Below are 14,464 nucleotides of genomic sequence, written 5' to 3' on the forward strand. Positions count from 1 at the left end.
TATGTCGTTCAATGTTATTTCTCTAATGTTCTGTGTATTTGTCATTATTTTTGTTTTTTCCAAGTTCATCTTAAGACCTACTTTTTCCGAAGCTTGAAATCAAATTCATACTTGTCATCATATATTATGTTTTTGTTGAAGGTTAAAAATTAAATGATCCGTATTATTTAATATCTTAATAGGAATTACATAGTAGGTAAATCGTCATCAACAAAAATATTATTTAAAGCTACTATTATTATTATATTAAAATTATTATTCACTTTAAACCAATGTGCAAATGTAAACATCCCAGTAATATTAATAAATAAGACTGATTAAATGGTTTTTATTATTTAATTTTTAGTTTATTTAGTAATCTATTTATTAATTAGTTATTAGTATTTAGCATAGTATAGTAAACTGAATGAATACTATATTTAAAATGTCATTAACCATTCGCGGTAGGGGTGAATTTGTTTACAGGAAAGAACGGGTGGTGTCTAAGAGACAAACATTATGTATTTAAATATTTTACAACAAATGAAAACAAACAATTTTTTGTGATACAATTTCTATTGTCTACCTTCTCTTATAACATAAAACATATCAACATTTAGCAATTTTTCAACATAAACAAACAATTCTTTATTTGGAACTGATACAAGCAAACGTCAAAAAAACACAAAAATCGTAAATTTTTGGATATGTCTCTCAATCTTCAGAATTTTGTGTAACACAATATTGACACATTTGCAGTACATGTTCCAGTCAAAGCCATTTTTTGCAACAATATCTTGTTTTTCAATTTCGACAATATTAGCATCTTCCATGTTGTACACCGTCATTTGATTGTCGTGTGGCCACATCTGAACTCGTTAGACAAGTGCATGTTTTTCGCTAGAGAATTAATGTTTTCTTTAACTAAATCAAGACCAACATTTTTGAAATAAATGTTTTGTGCCAAATTTTCGACAGTATTGTTTGCGTTGTAAACTACATGCCCATTGATGCCGGTAATGTTTATTATGTTGTATAATATTATGTTTATTATATTTTTATTATTAATATTCTGCTGCTCCTGCTCACATTATAGGCAACTGATTTTTGATCAGCACAATCTACACAACCTTTTGTGATGTTATAAAATGTGATAATATTGGGTTAATTTTTTTCACTGTTTCGGAATCAATTCCATCATCTGTATGTAGGGAGGTGACAGCAAGAACCATTTTGCCTTTTTTTTTGGAATATGTGATACTAAGGTAATATTTTTCCCAAACCCAAACATTGAAGAATTTATTATTTGAAAAATTCCGGTAAAATATCTTTTCTGTTTTTTCTTATGGTAGCAACTAAAGTTATGTTATTGTCTTCTATAAGAATATGAACAAGAGGTATGGTGGTAAACCAATTATCAAATGTTTTGCGACCTGATCCTAATATTAAAGCACAAAAGCCTGAGTACCAAGTCTTCAGTTTTATTACTAATTGCGAAAGGTCCCCCTGGCTGCTTCCCTGCGTATATTTCTAAATTTGATATGTAAGATTTTCTTGAGTCATCATTGCAAATACCTTAATCCCATACTTGTTGCAGTTTTGTTTGGGATATAAACGCAAAATGAACATTTTCCCCTAAATGCATAGAGCATCTCATCTACTGTGACGTACTTTCCTAAGCTGTATTCCTACAATTACCAACAAATGTTTCCCACAGTTCTCGAATAGATGCCAAGTTATCAACATTGTTTCTTTAGTTGTGAGTGACGATATTGTCGAAACGTAGTGAATTAAGTAAAAAATGTCATTTTTATGTAAGAGATCACAGCCGCAAGTATGTCCACTTCCTTTCCGCCAGTTGACCAAAACTCCTTCCAGATATTGGCTTTAAAACTCCGACTAAAAGCAGCAAGCTAAAGATAACTTTCATTTCTGTTATATTCGTCAATTTGACGTCATAACAGTCTTTGTAACGAGGTACAACTGTAGAGATATAAATATTGGTATTTTCGACTATAATGTTATGTTCATCATGATCGTCAAAAAAAGATTGAAAAGTTTCTGTAGGTGTTCTAGCGTTTTCCACACTTTCTTTGGGACTAGGGAAATGTGAAATTATATTATGAATTTGAGTTTGTACTTGCTGATTTGGCACATCTTTATTCCATTTTGTGGTACCACCTTTTGTTGTATAATAAAGATGCCTATTAATACCTCTGCAGACGCTAGTGCTAGCCGAAATTTCTGGAGTATCTTCAAAATCTAACTCTTCTGTGTCACTTTCATGGTGTAATGTCTCATAGATGTCTGCTTCTTCGTCAGAAAAGCCTTTCTCTTCTAAATCATCATCCTCAGCTTCTACTTCATCATACAACTTCTGTAGTCTAACAATTTCTACTAAATAAGGATCCATTTTTGAAAGGAATAAAACTTTATACTTTCTAAAATAATTAAAAATTGTCTTAACAGAAGTTACAATACTAGTTTGAGTTAACATCTTCTTCCCGTGCCATATCAGAATTATCTGACGTTGGCGATTACCATTGCGAAGGCTTCTCGATCTTCTGCAATATGTTATCGTACCACTATCTTGAGTTAACGTACCGCTTCTCAATTCTGTAACTGCAAAGCTCAGGCAGTATCTCCTAGACACAAACTCCCAAACACTTGGAATCAAACTGTGGCCTCACGCAAATGCTACTGCATTGTAATTGATGCAGCTACACCCGTGCCTCAAAGGGTTAATAAAATAAATCTTATTGTGTCAATAAATTATATATAAAAATAAGCACTTAATTTGCTTTTAATAGAACAAAACCTAACATTCTTACTGAACATAAAAGATGGGAAATTAAATAATTTACTTTTCAAGTGATTAGAATTAAATATTAAAGTAATTGTTTGAGGCCCACTGATCATCACTTAATTGCATATCTGTTTCTAATATGGTTTTGACTTTATGAGTGACAAAAATAAAGCTATTTTTATATTAAATGCCTATCACCATACATCTGCATACTCCACCTACTAATGTTGTTGTGTATCTCTATAGAATAAGTATGGTAGATTAATGGTTTACTGATGTCTTATCTAACTCTGACTCACTTTTAATTTGACAAATATGTTGAGCTGATATGGCCCTAATCTCTCTCAACAATTTTACCCCACTTGCCATTTGCTATGGATTTTGATAAACTTCTCACTGAATTTATTAAACTACTTAAAAACTGAAAAATAATTATTTTAATAACTTGCAAGTTACTTACTTCTGAACCACTTGTAGACAAATCCAGTATATCATTTTCACTTCCAGATAGGCTAGCAACTTCATACTCAATCAAGTCATCATCATCGTCGTCATCATCTTCAGATCCGGAGTTAGTGTCAGTTGTATCTCTTGCAACATCTAAAATTAATTAATCAAACAACTAAGTATCTTCTACAGCAACAATTTCTGGAACATACCAGTTTCTTTTCCCTGAACACTATGAACACTCTCTGTATCCTCCTCTGAAGCTCTAGAACTTTCACTTGCGAGCCTGTAATAATAGTTCCTTGGTCTTTTCACCTCAATCTGCAAGTCTGCAGCTGTTTCACTCTTCCGCTTTCTCCATGACACTGAAAAATAAAATTTATGTTAGTGTTGCAAGTAATTAGTTCTCTTTTGTAGGTAACTATAAAATATATGATTATGCAAATTATTTAGGAATAATTTTAATGGGATTAAATATTAAGGAGATATCTACTAAACTGCAAAAGTTTTCAGTTACACTTTAAATATAAATCAGCTATTATATACACATATGTTATTGTTAATTATTGCCCTGATTATTCTATCTCAAGCTCTTCTATTTTTTCTTTACTCCTCTCTAACCACTTAGTTCTCCTCTCAGTCTCTAGTAAAAAAACACTTACAGCATACAAAACGTTTGCACTTCTTTTTTAATACTGATCTTGTAGTACTAAAATGTTATGATTATTGATGTTATGTTTTGTGGAATCAAAAATTTTGTAAAAATCGTAACATTTTATTTTGAGATTTTCACCACAAATGGTATTTCGAAAATAGCTTCCAATCTGAAGACCAAAACATCGTAAAACTCACAATTTTTAAATTGTGGTTAATTCAAAAATGTAGGTATAAAACATTTTTTAATATTAACATCACAATCAAACATAGTTTTTAAATCTTTTACTGTGAACTTTTTAACAAATACATATAATATTTAACAAAAGTTAAAAGAGATTTAAAAAATATGTGTGTAATTATCTAAATAAATAGGCAAAAACACTTATATTTTTGGTTTATAGTTTTAAATAAACTATAAAATGTCTGTTATTCAGAGCTTCATGGTTTCTGTTTGCAAGTTGTTTGTATAACATTGAATGTGAGTAAATTTTGACAGTACTGACTAGCTCAAGAATGAAAAGTTATATTGAGGTGCTGTACATTTTTACCTTGGGAGTATATGTTCCCCTTTCTGAGGGTAGAGATTATTAAATTGAAAATACCATACTCAGTGAATAAAGAAATTTTATGCAAACAATGTTTTATGAACATTTTTCTAGAATTAATGATTTTTAAGTAATTCATGACTGAATGTCTTGAATTTTCATCAAAAAATGCACATTTGGACAATTTCTCACAAATAACTCAAAATATTTTTACATCTTAAAGAAAACACAAAAATTAAGCTTCACAAATGCTTAATTAAGCTATCTACATAATTAAAGTAGATTGTTTTTTCTTTTTACTTTTTGTAGTTTAGATACCAAACAAATTATGCCTTATTAAAGGTAATTTTTTGTTCTCCATTAAATTAATTTGCACCTTCTTCTTCAGGTTTCTTATCCTACCTGAGGTTGGAAATTATCATCGCTATTTTAATTTTATTAGCCGCGCTTCTGAATAATTCTAATGAGCTGCAACCGAACCACTCTCTCAAATTTCTTAGCCAGGATATTTTGAGAAACAAGGGTTTCTCTTTCCTTGTATCTTCCCTTGCATAATTAACCTAAGTAATACATACTTCTCGACCCTCATTATATGACCCAGGTATTGAATCTTTCTAATTTTAACAGTTTTTATGACTTCACATTCTTTTTTCATTCTTTGTAACACCTTTATATTAGTTACTTTTTCAGTCCACTATATTCTGTGGATTCTCCTGTAGCACCACATCTCAAAGGAGTTTAATTTTTTGATTTCAGACTGTTTTATTGTCCACGCTTCCATGCTGTATAGTAAAGTAGAAAAATGTAACAACATAGCATTCTTGTGCAGATCTCTAGATTAGGGTTACAGTTGCAAAGTAAGTTCTTCAATTTTATGAACGTGTTTCTTGCCATTTCTATTCTAGATCTAATTTCTTCTGTTTGATCTCCATCTTCGGTTAGCCATGTTCCTAAATATTTATGTTGTTACTCTTTCGATCGTTGTATTATTGATGGTCGGGTTATCTACATTTTGTGGTTTTTTGAGAATATCATTGATTTCGTTTTCTTGATATTCATTTGCAGTCCGTACCTTTCACATGCATTGTATACATGTTGTATTATGTACTGTAGATCTTCCATGTCACTTGCAAATATGACTGTATCGACCGCACATCTAATATTATTAATGCTATTTCCGTTCACCAAAATACCTTCCACAATATCCAATAAAGCTTCTTCAAATATCACTTCACTGTAGACGTTAAATAAGAAGGGTGAAAGTATGCACCCTTGTCGAACTCCTCTAAGTTTACTTACTTCCTCTGTCAGTTCTCCTTCCGCCAGACATCGTTGTGTCAGAACATTGACTCCGAATAATGCTTCTCTAGTTCCTAGACCCTTTCTAAAACCCATCTGTGAATCACTTATTTCTTGTTCTAATTTCATGTGGATTCTGTATGTATGATTTTAAGGAAGGTTTTCAATGTGTGGCTCATTAATGCAATTGTCCAATAGTCATTGCAATCTTTAGCATTTGTGATTTTTGGAATTGTTACAAAAGTTGAGAGAAGCCATTCTTTGGGTATGTGTCCCGTCTTGTATATGGAGTTAAAAAGGTCTACCAAGACATCAATATTATCTTCAATAGTTCAATTGGTATATTATCGGGTCCTGGAGCTTTTCTACCTTTTGTGTGTTTTATGGCATAAATAACTTCCTCTTTCATTATCTCTGGTCCCGTGATTTCTCCATCAACTTCTAATTGTTCTACTTTTTGGTCATAAAATAGGTGTTCAATATATTCTTTCCATCTACGTAATTTGCCTTGCGTTTCAGTTATAATGGTACCATCTGCATTTGTTAATATCTTGATTGGTTTGTTATGATTTCCTGAAATCATTTCTTTAACCTTCTTATGAGTGTTGAAAGTGTCATACCTTGCCTCACATTCCTCAATTTCTTGACATTTAATGGACATCCATGTTTCCTTAGCTTGTTTTATTTTCTGTTTTATTTGTTTATTAATTTCTTGATATTTTCCGAAAACTAGTTTTTCTATAATAACATAAAAACTAAAAAAATATACACTTCTGGTCAAAAAAATTCAGAAACTTGCATTTTGTATGTTTTATTAAATTCTGTAAGTGTTAAGTAGTTTAAATGAGGAGGAAGTAAACATTAATAATAGAAATCGTTTATTTAAAACTCTAAAAAAGTAATAATAGGACAAATAAGTAACAAAAAAAAAGTACTAAGTGATGCAAAAAATTAACATTGTTCCAAAAATTAAACAAAAGAAAAAATAAAATTTTAATTGCCTACAGTTGGCTGTTCTTTAGGTTTAGTATCAGGTATTGCCTCCCATACATCTGTGGATGATTTCAATATGCCTAGGCATTTTGCAATAAGTTGCTGAATCTGTTCTTTTGGTATAGGTTCTCATTCTTCATTCAATGCTCTTTTAGCTCTTAAATTGTTTCTCTTTTTCATATTTTCCCTAAAATTTCCCATAAATGTTCTAATGGATTCATGTCAGGACTACAAACAGGCAAATCACACACTGGTATTTGGAGAGTATTTAGGTAGTCCATGACGATTCATGAATATGTGGACGCATATTATCCTTCATGAATAAGAAATTTCCCAAATGAAAGGACAAACACTGTTGTATGTATCTATGTGCTGTTAAGAGTTCCATGTTCCATGAAAATTAATTCGGTGCATCTGTTGAAAGAAATACCTAGCCATACCATAATACCCCCTCCGCCAAATGGTGATCTAGGTAAAACACAGTAAGATGCAAATCATTCTTTGGGTCTTCATATACTTTCGCGTCTGTCTGGAGATCGTAAGCAAAAACTGGACAGTTCAAAAATCATTACACAACACTCCATTACTAACAGTCCAGTCTGTGATCATTCATAAATCTCTTCCAGTTAGCTTGATGAGCTGCTGTTAATTTAGGGCATGCTAATGGCTTATGAGCACGAAAACCACTTTCATATGGGACTCTTCTTACAGTTTGTGCAGAAATATGAGTTCTTCAAGTTTCTAACAAAGGACTAGCGAAACTATTTGGCATTAAAGAGTGGTACTGTAAAGTGGAGGTTTTAAAAAACATTCATCACACTGATCTCTTCACCTTTTTCTGTCTGATCCTGGTCTGCTCGTATGTTCCCTAGTCTGATGTTAGTTTGTAGGAGCATCATGGAGGGTACTTTTATTCAACTGATATGCAATATAACATATACTGAGACCATCTTCATTTAATGCCACAACTTTGGCATTGTTTTCAGGAGTCATACTAACACAATTTGAAAAGACTAATGAACAGTGATTATTAGAGTTTAACAGAGTTTATTAGAATAAACCTGCAACTTATCGTAAATACAATAAAGATTGCAAAAAATCTGTAGCTAGTAGACAAGATAGAATATCATTTTTTGCCAAATGTCAAAATTTTGGTTCTATAGCGACGTGATCATTTAAAAATATTAAAAGAACAATTTTTATTCTTACGAATCAACATTTTTTTTTTGAATTTATTGTATAATTCTATTGCATTAAAACCACTACACAGTGACAAAATTAAAAAACATACAAAATGCAGGTATCTGGATTTTTTTACCAAGAGTGTATATTTATTTAAAATATGCAAAAATACAAAAATTTAGTTTTTCCTGAAATTTTTTTGAGGGATGAAAATTTAAGGTAATGCTATTAGATTAGAATTTGACTGGAGTGGGCCACCTATCCCCAGCAACTCCAAAAATTAGGGATTTGAAAAATATTGAAAACGCAGTCCTTTAGTACATATTTGCAATTACCACCAAATTGATAATTTTTGAACCAGCTGAAAAATTAAGGAAGGTATAAATGAAAAACTATTGACTTTTTGTAGTGAATTTTTTAGAGCACATATTTCCCCAATTTTGGAGGTATTTTATCCAGAATGTATAAATTTTGTATCTTAGTATAGACTTCTAATATAATTTGATATTTTTTTTGTTAGATTTTATAAAGAGTATCAGAAAGAATGGCTTTATAAAACTCTTTTTTAATTTCATATGCTAGGCAAATCTGCACATTTGAAAAATGATTTCTGACCTGTAAATTGAAATATCAATAAAGTATTTCCAATTGCTCAATTGTGGTTGATCCCTAATATACATTAATTACAAAAATAAAACACCAAATCAAATATTTTCATAACAATATTGAGATATGATATGTTGACAATTGAGAACATTTCTAATTTTTTTAACATTTTTAGAACTACTTGATTTGTCCACTTTATCAAAAAATGTAAAAATGTATTCTATCAGAAACAAATAACATGTCTAAGCAAGGGAGATGTAATTCCTAGTATCCCTTTATTCTTTATGACTATTAAAGGTAAACATTAAGAGAATTACCTTGATGAATTGTAAAATTGATACTTCTTTATTTTTAGCCTTGCTACAAAATCTGTTAATATTCTGCTTATTTATAAATATTTGGGGGACAGAAAAACAATAAATTCTGTTGGCACATACACAAATTCATCTTTTTAGGTATTATAATGTGCATTTACAGTATTATTAAATGGTTTTTTCTTTAAAAATGACTTATCTCTCAATCTATTAATCCTTTTCAACCATTTGATTTAATTTTTAAATACATTTAAAATCTATAAAATACATTGTAATGTTTGTTTATCAGTAGTTAAATTAAAGTCCAAATTTATTTTTGTTTTGTGTCATATAATAAAATTTAAAAAATTAATAAATGTTTACTGGTTACTTAAGACCACTCAACTATCAACTAAGAAATACATATACAAATAAAAACTAAAAAATAAATTTACAAATACAACACATTTTGCTCATTTAAATACCATGGGAGTTATTGACAGAATAAAATAAATGGTATTTTGTAACAAGTTGTCTCTGATAAGAGTGATACAAACTGGTGATACTATACTTGTGTCTCAGTTTGTAAACATTCTAAAATTAAGCCTAACATATTTCAGTGTATTTGCAATTTCTCGATTACTTTCAAATAAAATGTGGCTATATAACTAAAAGCATTCTATAATTTTCACGAGGTGTACCATCTAAGCAGCTGTAATATTACAAAAAGTTTACCCACCTCTAACCTAAGTATTCCTTTTTAAAATTAACCCTAATGATTGCTAGCAATTTTATTGAACTTACCATTACTTGTTACAGTTGCCGACATACTTATTTTGATACGAACACTCGAAAATAATTAAAAAATTCTGCCTTCTGTTCTAAATATTAAAGACCGACGCGACCAGACTTGTCTTCCACAATTCCACGAACATCGACGATAAACGAGAACGAGATACGCTCCGGAAATTCCTTACTGTCGATGTTGTCACGTCTTAATCGTAAATTCAGTAAGTTGGGGATAAATGTAAAAAACTATGTTTTTCATCTTTTTCAAAAAGCAATCTTTATTTTTAATTTTATATGTTTTCATTTTAGAATTGTCTTCAGCGCCTAAATAATAAATATCTTAAAAAATTAATATTCGATAATTTTACTTTAGTAGGTACGTAATATTCAGCTTAGAAAGATTAATGAAAGGGAAAATAGGAAAAATTTCGACATTCACATACCTTAAAATACCTTTTGTTTACTAAGCAATAATTAGAAATATATATTTATTTAATATAAGTATTCAGCAGTCAGAATGTAGGTGCTGCTAATATAAGCGTTTATAAGTTGTTAAATATTTTCTAAATTTAAAAGATATTTTTCAAAATAGTGTTTACCACTCTAAACCGTTTGTTAATGGGTACCAATCTAAACTTTTTACACAATATTTTATATGTAAATTGCTTTACTGATGTCTGGTAAGCATTAGATATTTATAAAATCATATATATCATATAGCATAATATAGGTATTATAATTACACATAATTTTATGTTTGTTCCCGATTTTGTTTAAGAATTATTGCTGTAGGTACACGGAAAGTAAGACAATCTGGCAACGTTACATGGGAGGTTGAGGTGTAGTATGTAGTAACAGTTGGTACTCGTACCGGACCTCAGAAATACCACTATAAGAAACCACAACATCTCAAAATTTATGCAACAATTTAAATCAGGGCCGCCCGAAATTAATTTTTTAGTAAACATTTAATAATACACCATATTATAATCTAAAATTTTATTTGGAAAAATAGAAAATGCCATTTAGGTGTATATATTTTAAAATGCTGATTTTGATTACATACCAAAATACAAGTTTCTGATTGGCAAACATGAATTTCCTTTAAATAGAGACGGATCTGCGATTTGTATACTCAAGTAGAGAGTGTTGAATAGAAGAATCTATTATGTAAAACGAATATTTGGAAAGCCAAATGAAGTAAAGTAATCGTTAATGAAAATAAGAAATACTCTATTTCATAAAATTTTCTATTTATATTACCTGACATCTGATTTGTATCTTCCTGTAAAATTTGTACCTATCATCTATCGGTGAACACGGAACATTTGTCGTGTTCTATGTCCACTTAATGGAGGCGATAGTAATACGCAGTTACGGATGAATTTACGAAAACTAGTTTCACTCCCTTTAGTTTGTTTTTGTAACTTACATGTACCTATGATAAATATACATTTATTTGCTCTATAGGTCTTGTAGGCCTCGGGCATACGTAAATGATTATCGTAATTAATTAACAAATAAAATTAATGAGTATGCTAAACATTTGTATTAAATTTATATTCAAACTAACCATGTGTCATTTGTATAACTAGTCTCTTTCTTCTTTTGGCGATTAGGCCTCTCAGTAAGATTAATTTACGCATCCTTCCATTATTAGTCATCTTAGTTTTTGTGTTTTATGTATGCCAGTAAAATAGGTTTCTTATACAGTTCTAGCAGCTTCTTGTTTTCCTCCGTCATCGTTAAATACCTAGATCAATTTCAATATTTTCCTTTCTTATCCTTCTCCATGTTTACATTATAACATTGCCTGGAGTAATTACTCTATAGATAGAGTAGCTCTGCTACGAATACTCGTTAAAGAAACAATGTATAGCTTCGGAACCGGATTGATACTATGAAGACGACCACGGCAAGAATTAATGACAAGCGAATAATATTAAAAAAACAGATTAGAATTAATACATGGAATATCAAATCGCTCAACTCAAGGGGCCAAGAAATAACAGCCCAAGTGCTGAAAGAGAATCAAATAGACATTTGAGTTCTACAGGAAACAAAAAAGGAAAAGAACAATCAAAATTAGGTGAAAATATACTAATTTACAGTTGAGTAGTAAAAGAAAACAGGACAAAACAAGGTATGGCCTTACTAATACACCAAAGGTACCAAAATCACATTAAAGAATGTCAATACATATCAAAAAGAATTGTAACAACAAAAATAAGAATGGAGAAGGAAGACCTGAATATCATCGGAGTATACAGCCCAGAAAATAACAAGCCTCAAAAACAAGGGAAAAGTTTTATGACGAATTACAACAAGTAGTAGATCAAGTCAGAGGGAAGATGGTGGATTTTTATATAAAATTGAGAAATTTTAACGCTCGAATAGGTAATCAAGCAATAATCAGAATTAATGAGATAAGAACTGATGATAAACTTCTGTACGAATAACGAACTTAGAATAAACAACACATTTTTTGACCACACAGACCAACATAAATAAAATATACATTTAATAACATCCGTGGACCAAGATATATTTTTTGTTATCTTGGGGTCCTATTATTTGTTCTACCGTTTCTATTATGCTGTTTTTTATGTTGTTCCATTGTATCTTCTCAGTTTCTGTCCTAATTCTTCAGTTGCTTTGTTGCTTTGTTTCTTGTGTTTTTAATTTATCTATATTTCATTTTTTTCTTTTTCTTTCCTTTTGCTATTAATAGTATATGATCAGTGTCCGCTTTTGCTCCTCTCTAAGATCTCACGTCTTGCAATGTTTGGGTCCATTTTTGCGAAATTAACATATGGTCTATTGATTGCCATCCGTTCTTCCCGGTATCATCTATCATCAACACTATCTTGTGTTCTCTTTTGTGTTTGTGTTTTGTACTGACTATATATGTATTTGTTACAGATGCTAGATTGCATATTTTTCCTCCATTACCATTTGTGCCTACATGTATTGTTACTTTGCTCTCTACATTTCGGTTATAATCTTCCCTTCCTACCTTTGCATTAGATGTCATTTCTGGGGATAAGAGTAAATCTTGAATATCTTGAATATGATATCTTTTACTTATTTGATAAGAGTACTTTATGAAAGAGTCTCCTCGATGTTAGAAGCAAAAATTAGACAATTTTAAGAAGCAAAATAATTTTAAGAGTTCTGGTAATGATTTTTGTTTGTACTGAAATAAAAAACATGGCTTTTATTTTACATTATTTCAGTGAAGTGGGAGCAGACATGACATAACCTATTCGGTTTCATACCCAAGTCAGTTTATGGATAAACCTACTAGTCAGTCTTAAAGTGCAATAAAAAATATATTGAGATATTTAAATGAAACTAAAACATGGCACTGAATCAGAGCATATTAAGGCCTAGGCAACATAGGCATTGCAATATTAAACAAATTAGATTTTTTGAAATCGCACTAATAACAAAATTATTACTCACTTAAATAATAAATGGAGTTTGATTGTACACAGATCGTTTTATAGATACCAAACTTTTTGTTTGCTATAATACCATCTTTAATAATTGATACTCTATAAAGTTTGGTAAAAGTTAATTTCTAATTTAAGTAGTATCAGTTACCTTAAAACCGTAATTATAAAGTGATTTATTAATGACTCTTTAACGACTCGTTAAGGACATACAACGAACTGATAAGAATTATTTCCGAGAATTTCTAGTCACTGGATTTCAAACGAGTTCGTAATTTAGTCTCATTATGTTGTCAACAAGAAAGGTGCTACCACGCGTATTAGAACTATTTTGTAGAATGGAGATGGTTAAGTGTAGTACGAGTAAACACAGATCAGATTGACACCAGAATCCAAAGGAATAGTTTATAATGTATTTAAATATATGCATATACTATTTCCTGAAGATAATCCAACCAGTATTAAACAACGTGTGAGTGAAGCTACTGGAGTATCTTACGTACAGTAGAAAGGATCATTCAACAAGCGAGTATGTTAACAAACGCAGAGTCAAATAATACACTAAAATTTCCAGCTACAACACTTGCTAAAGGGAAAGCAACCATGACAGACTTAAGGGAGTATGACAAACAGTTTATTAGAAATACCATTCATCGGTTTCATTAGAGTGAACGTTGTCGTGTATCATTGAAGCTTTTGAAGAAAAGGCTTGAAGAGGTGTACGAGTGGACTGGAAGTGTGAGTTCTCTCTACAGAATTGTGAAAGATATAGCCATAAGACCAGTTATGATGTACGGAATTAAATGTTGGACAGTTAAAAATAAAGAGGAACAACGAATACATGTGGCGGAAATGAGAATGTTTAGATGTATGAGTATAGTGACAAAAAGGATAAGATTAGGTATGAGTATTTATGGGGAAGTTTAGGGGTGGCACCAATTGTCGCCAAGATGAGAGAGCATGAGTTAAGATAGTTTGATCATGTTCAACTTTGAGATGTTAATCACCCAATACGAAGAATTGACGATCTGCGGGTTCCTGGAAGGAGTAGGACAGGAAGACTAAAAAAGACCTGGGGAGATACGCTTAGGCAGGATATGTCGGTAAAGGGGATTGTTATTGGCATGACCTAAGATAGAAACTTATAGAGAAACGTAATTAGGAAAGCTGAACTCGCATAGGAATAAAAGCAAAGAGAATGATGATGATGATTAACACTTAGCGCATATTATATCGACACAAATCAACACATTAACATTCACGGAGATAACCAAACAAAATTAATTAAAAAGCCAAATTTGTCTTGGAACTTGGATAGGCAGCATTTGGAAAAAGGATTGGAAAGGATGAAATTAACCAAACTGTTATTTTTACTTCGCTATATTTTTGCTAATACATATGTTATTTTTTATA

At 30.8% G+C, this 14,464-nt stretch overlaps 1 protein-coding gene across 1 annotated transcript in view; it reads right to left on the minus strand.

Moving 5' to 3' along the window:
• Positions 1–9,757, minus strand: part of LOC140446023 (uncharacterized) — a 60,295-nt gene extending 50,538 nt beyond the window's left edge. The window contains exons 1-3 of the mRNA XM_072538525.1: positions 9,612–9,757; positions 3,445–3,597; positions 3,246–3,385 (exon numbers count right to left, since the gene is read on the minus strand). Of these exons, the coding sequence (XP_072394626.1) occupies positions 3,246–3,385; positions 3,445–3,597; positions 9,612–9,636 (318 nt within the window). The 5' untranslated portion in view covers positions 9,637–9,757. The remainder of the gene's footprint in view (positions 1–3,245; positions 3,386–3,444; positions 3,598–9,611) is intronic.
• Positions 9,758–14,464: the final 4,707 nt, after the last annotated feature.

Source organism: Diabrotica undecimpunctata, chromosome 7 (assembly GCF_040954645.1).
Source record: "Diabrotica undecimpunctata isolate CICGRU chromosome 7, icDiaUnde3, whole genome shotgun sequence".
Taxonomy (NCBI): domain Eukaryota; kingdom Metazoa; phylum Arthropoda; class Insecta; order Coleoptera; family Chrysomelidae; genus Diabrotica; species Diabrotica undecimpunctata.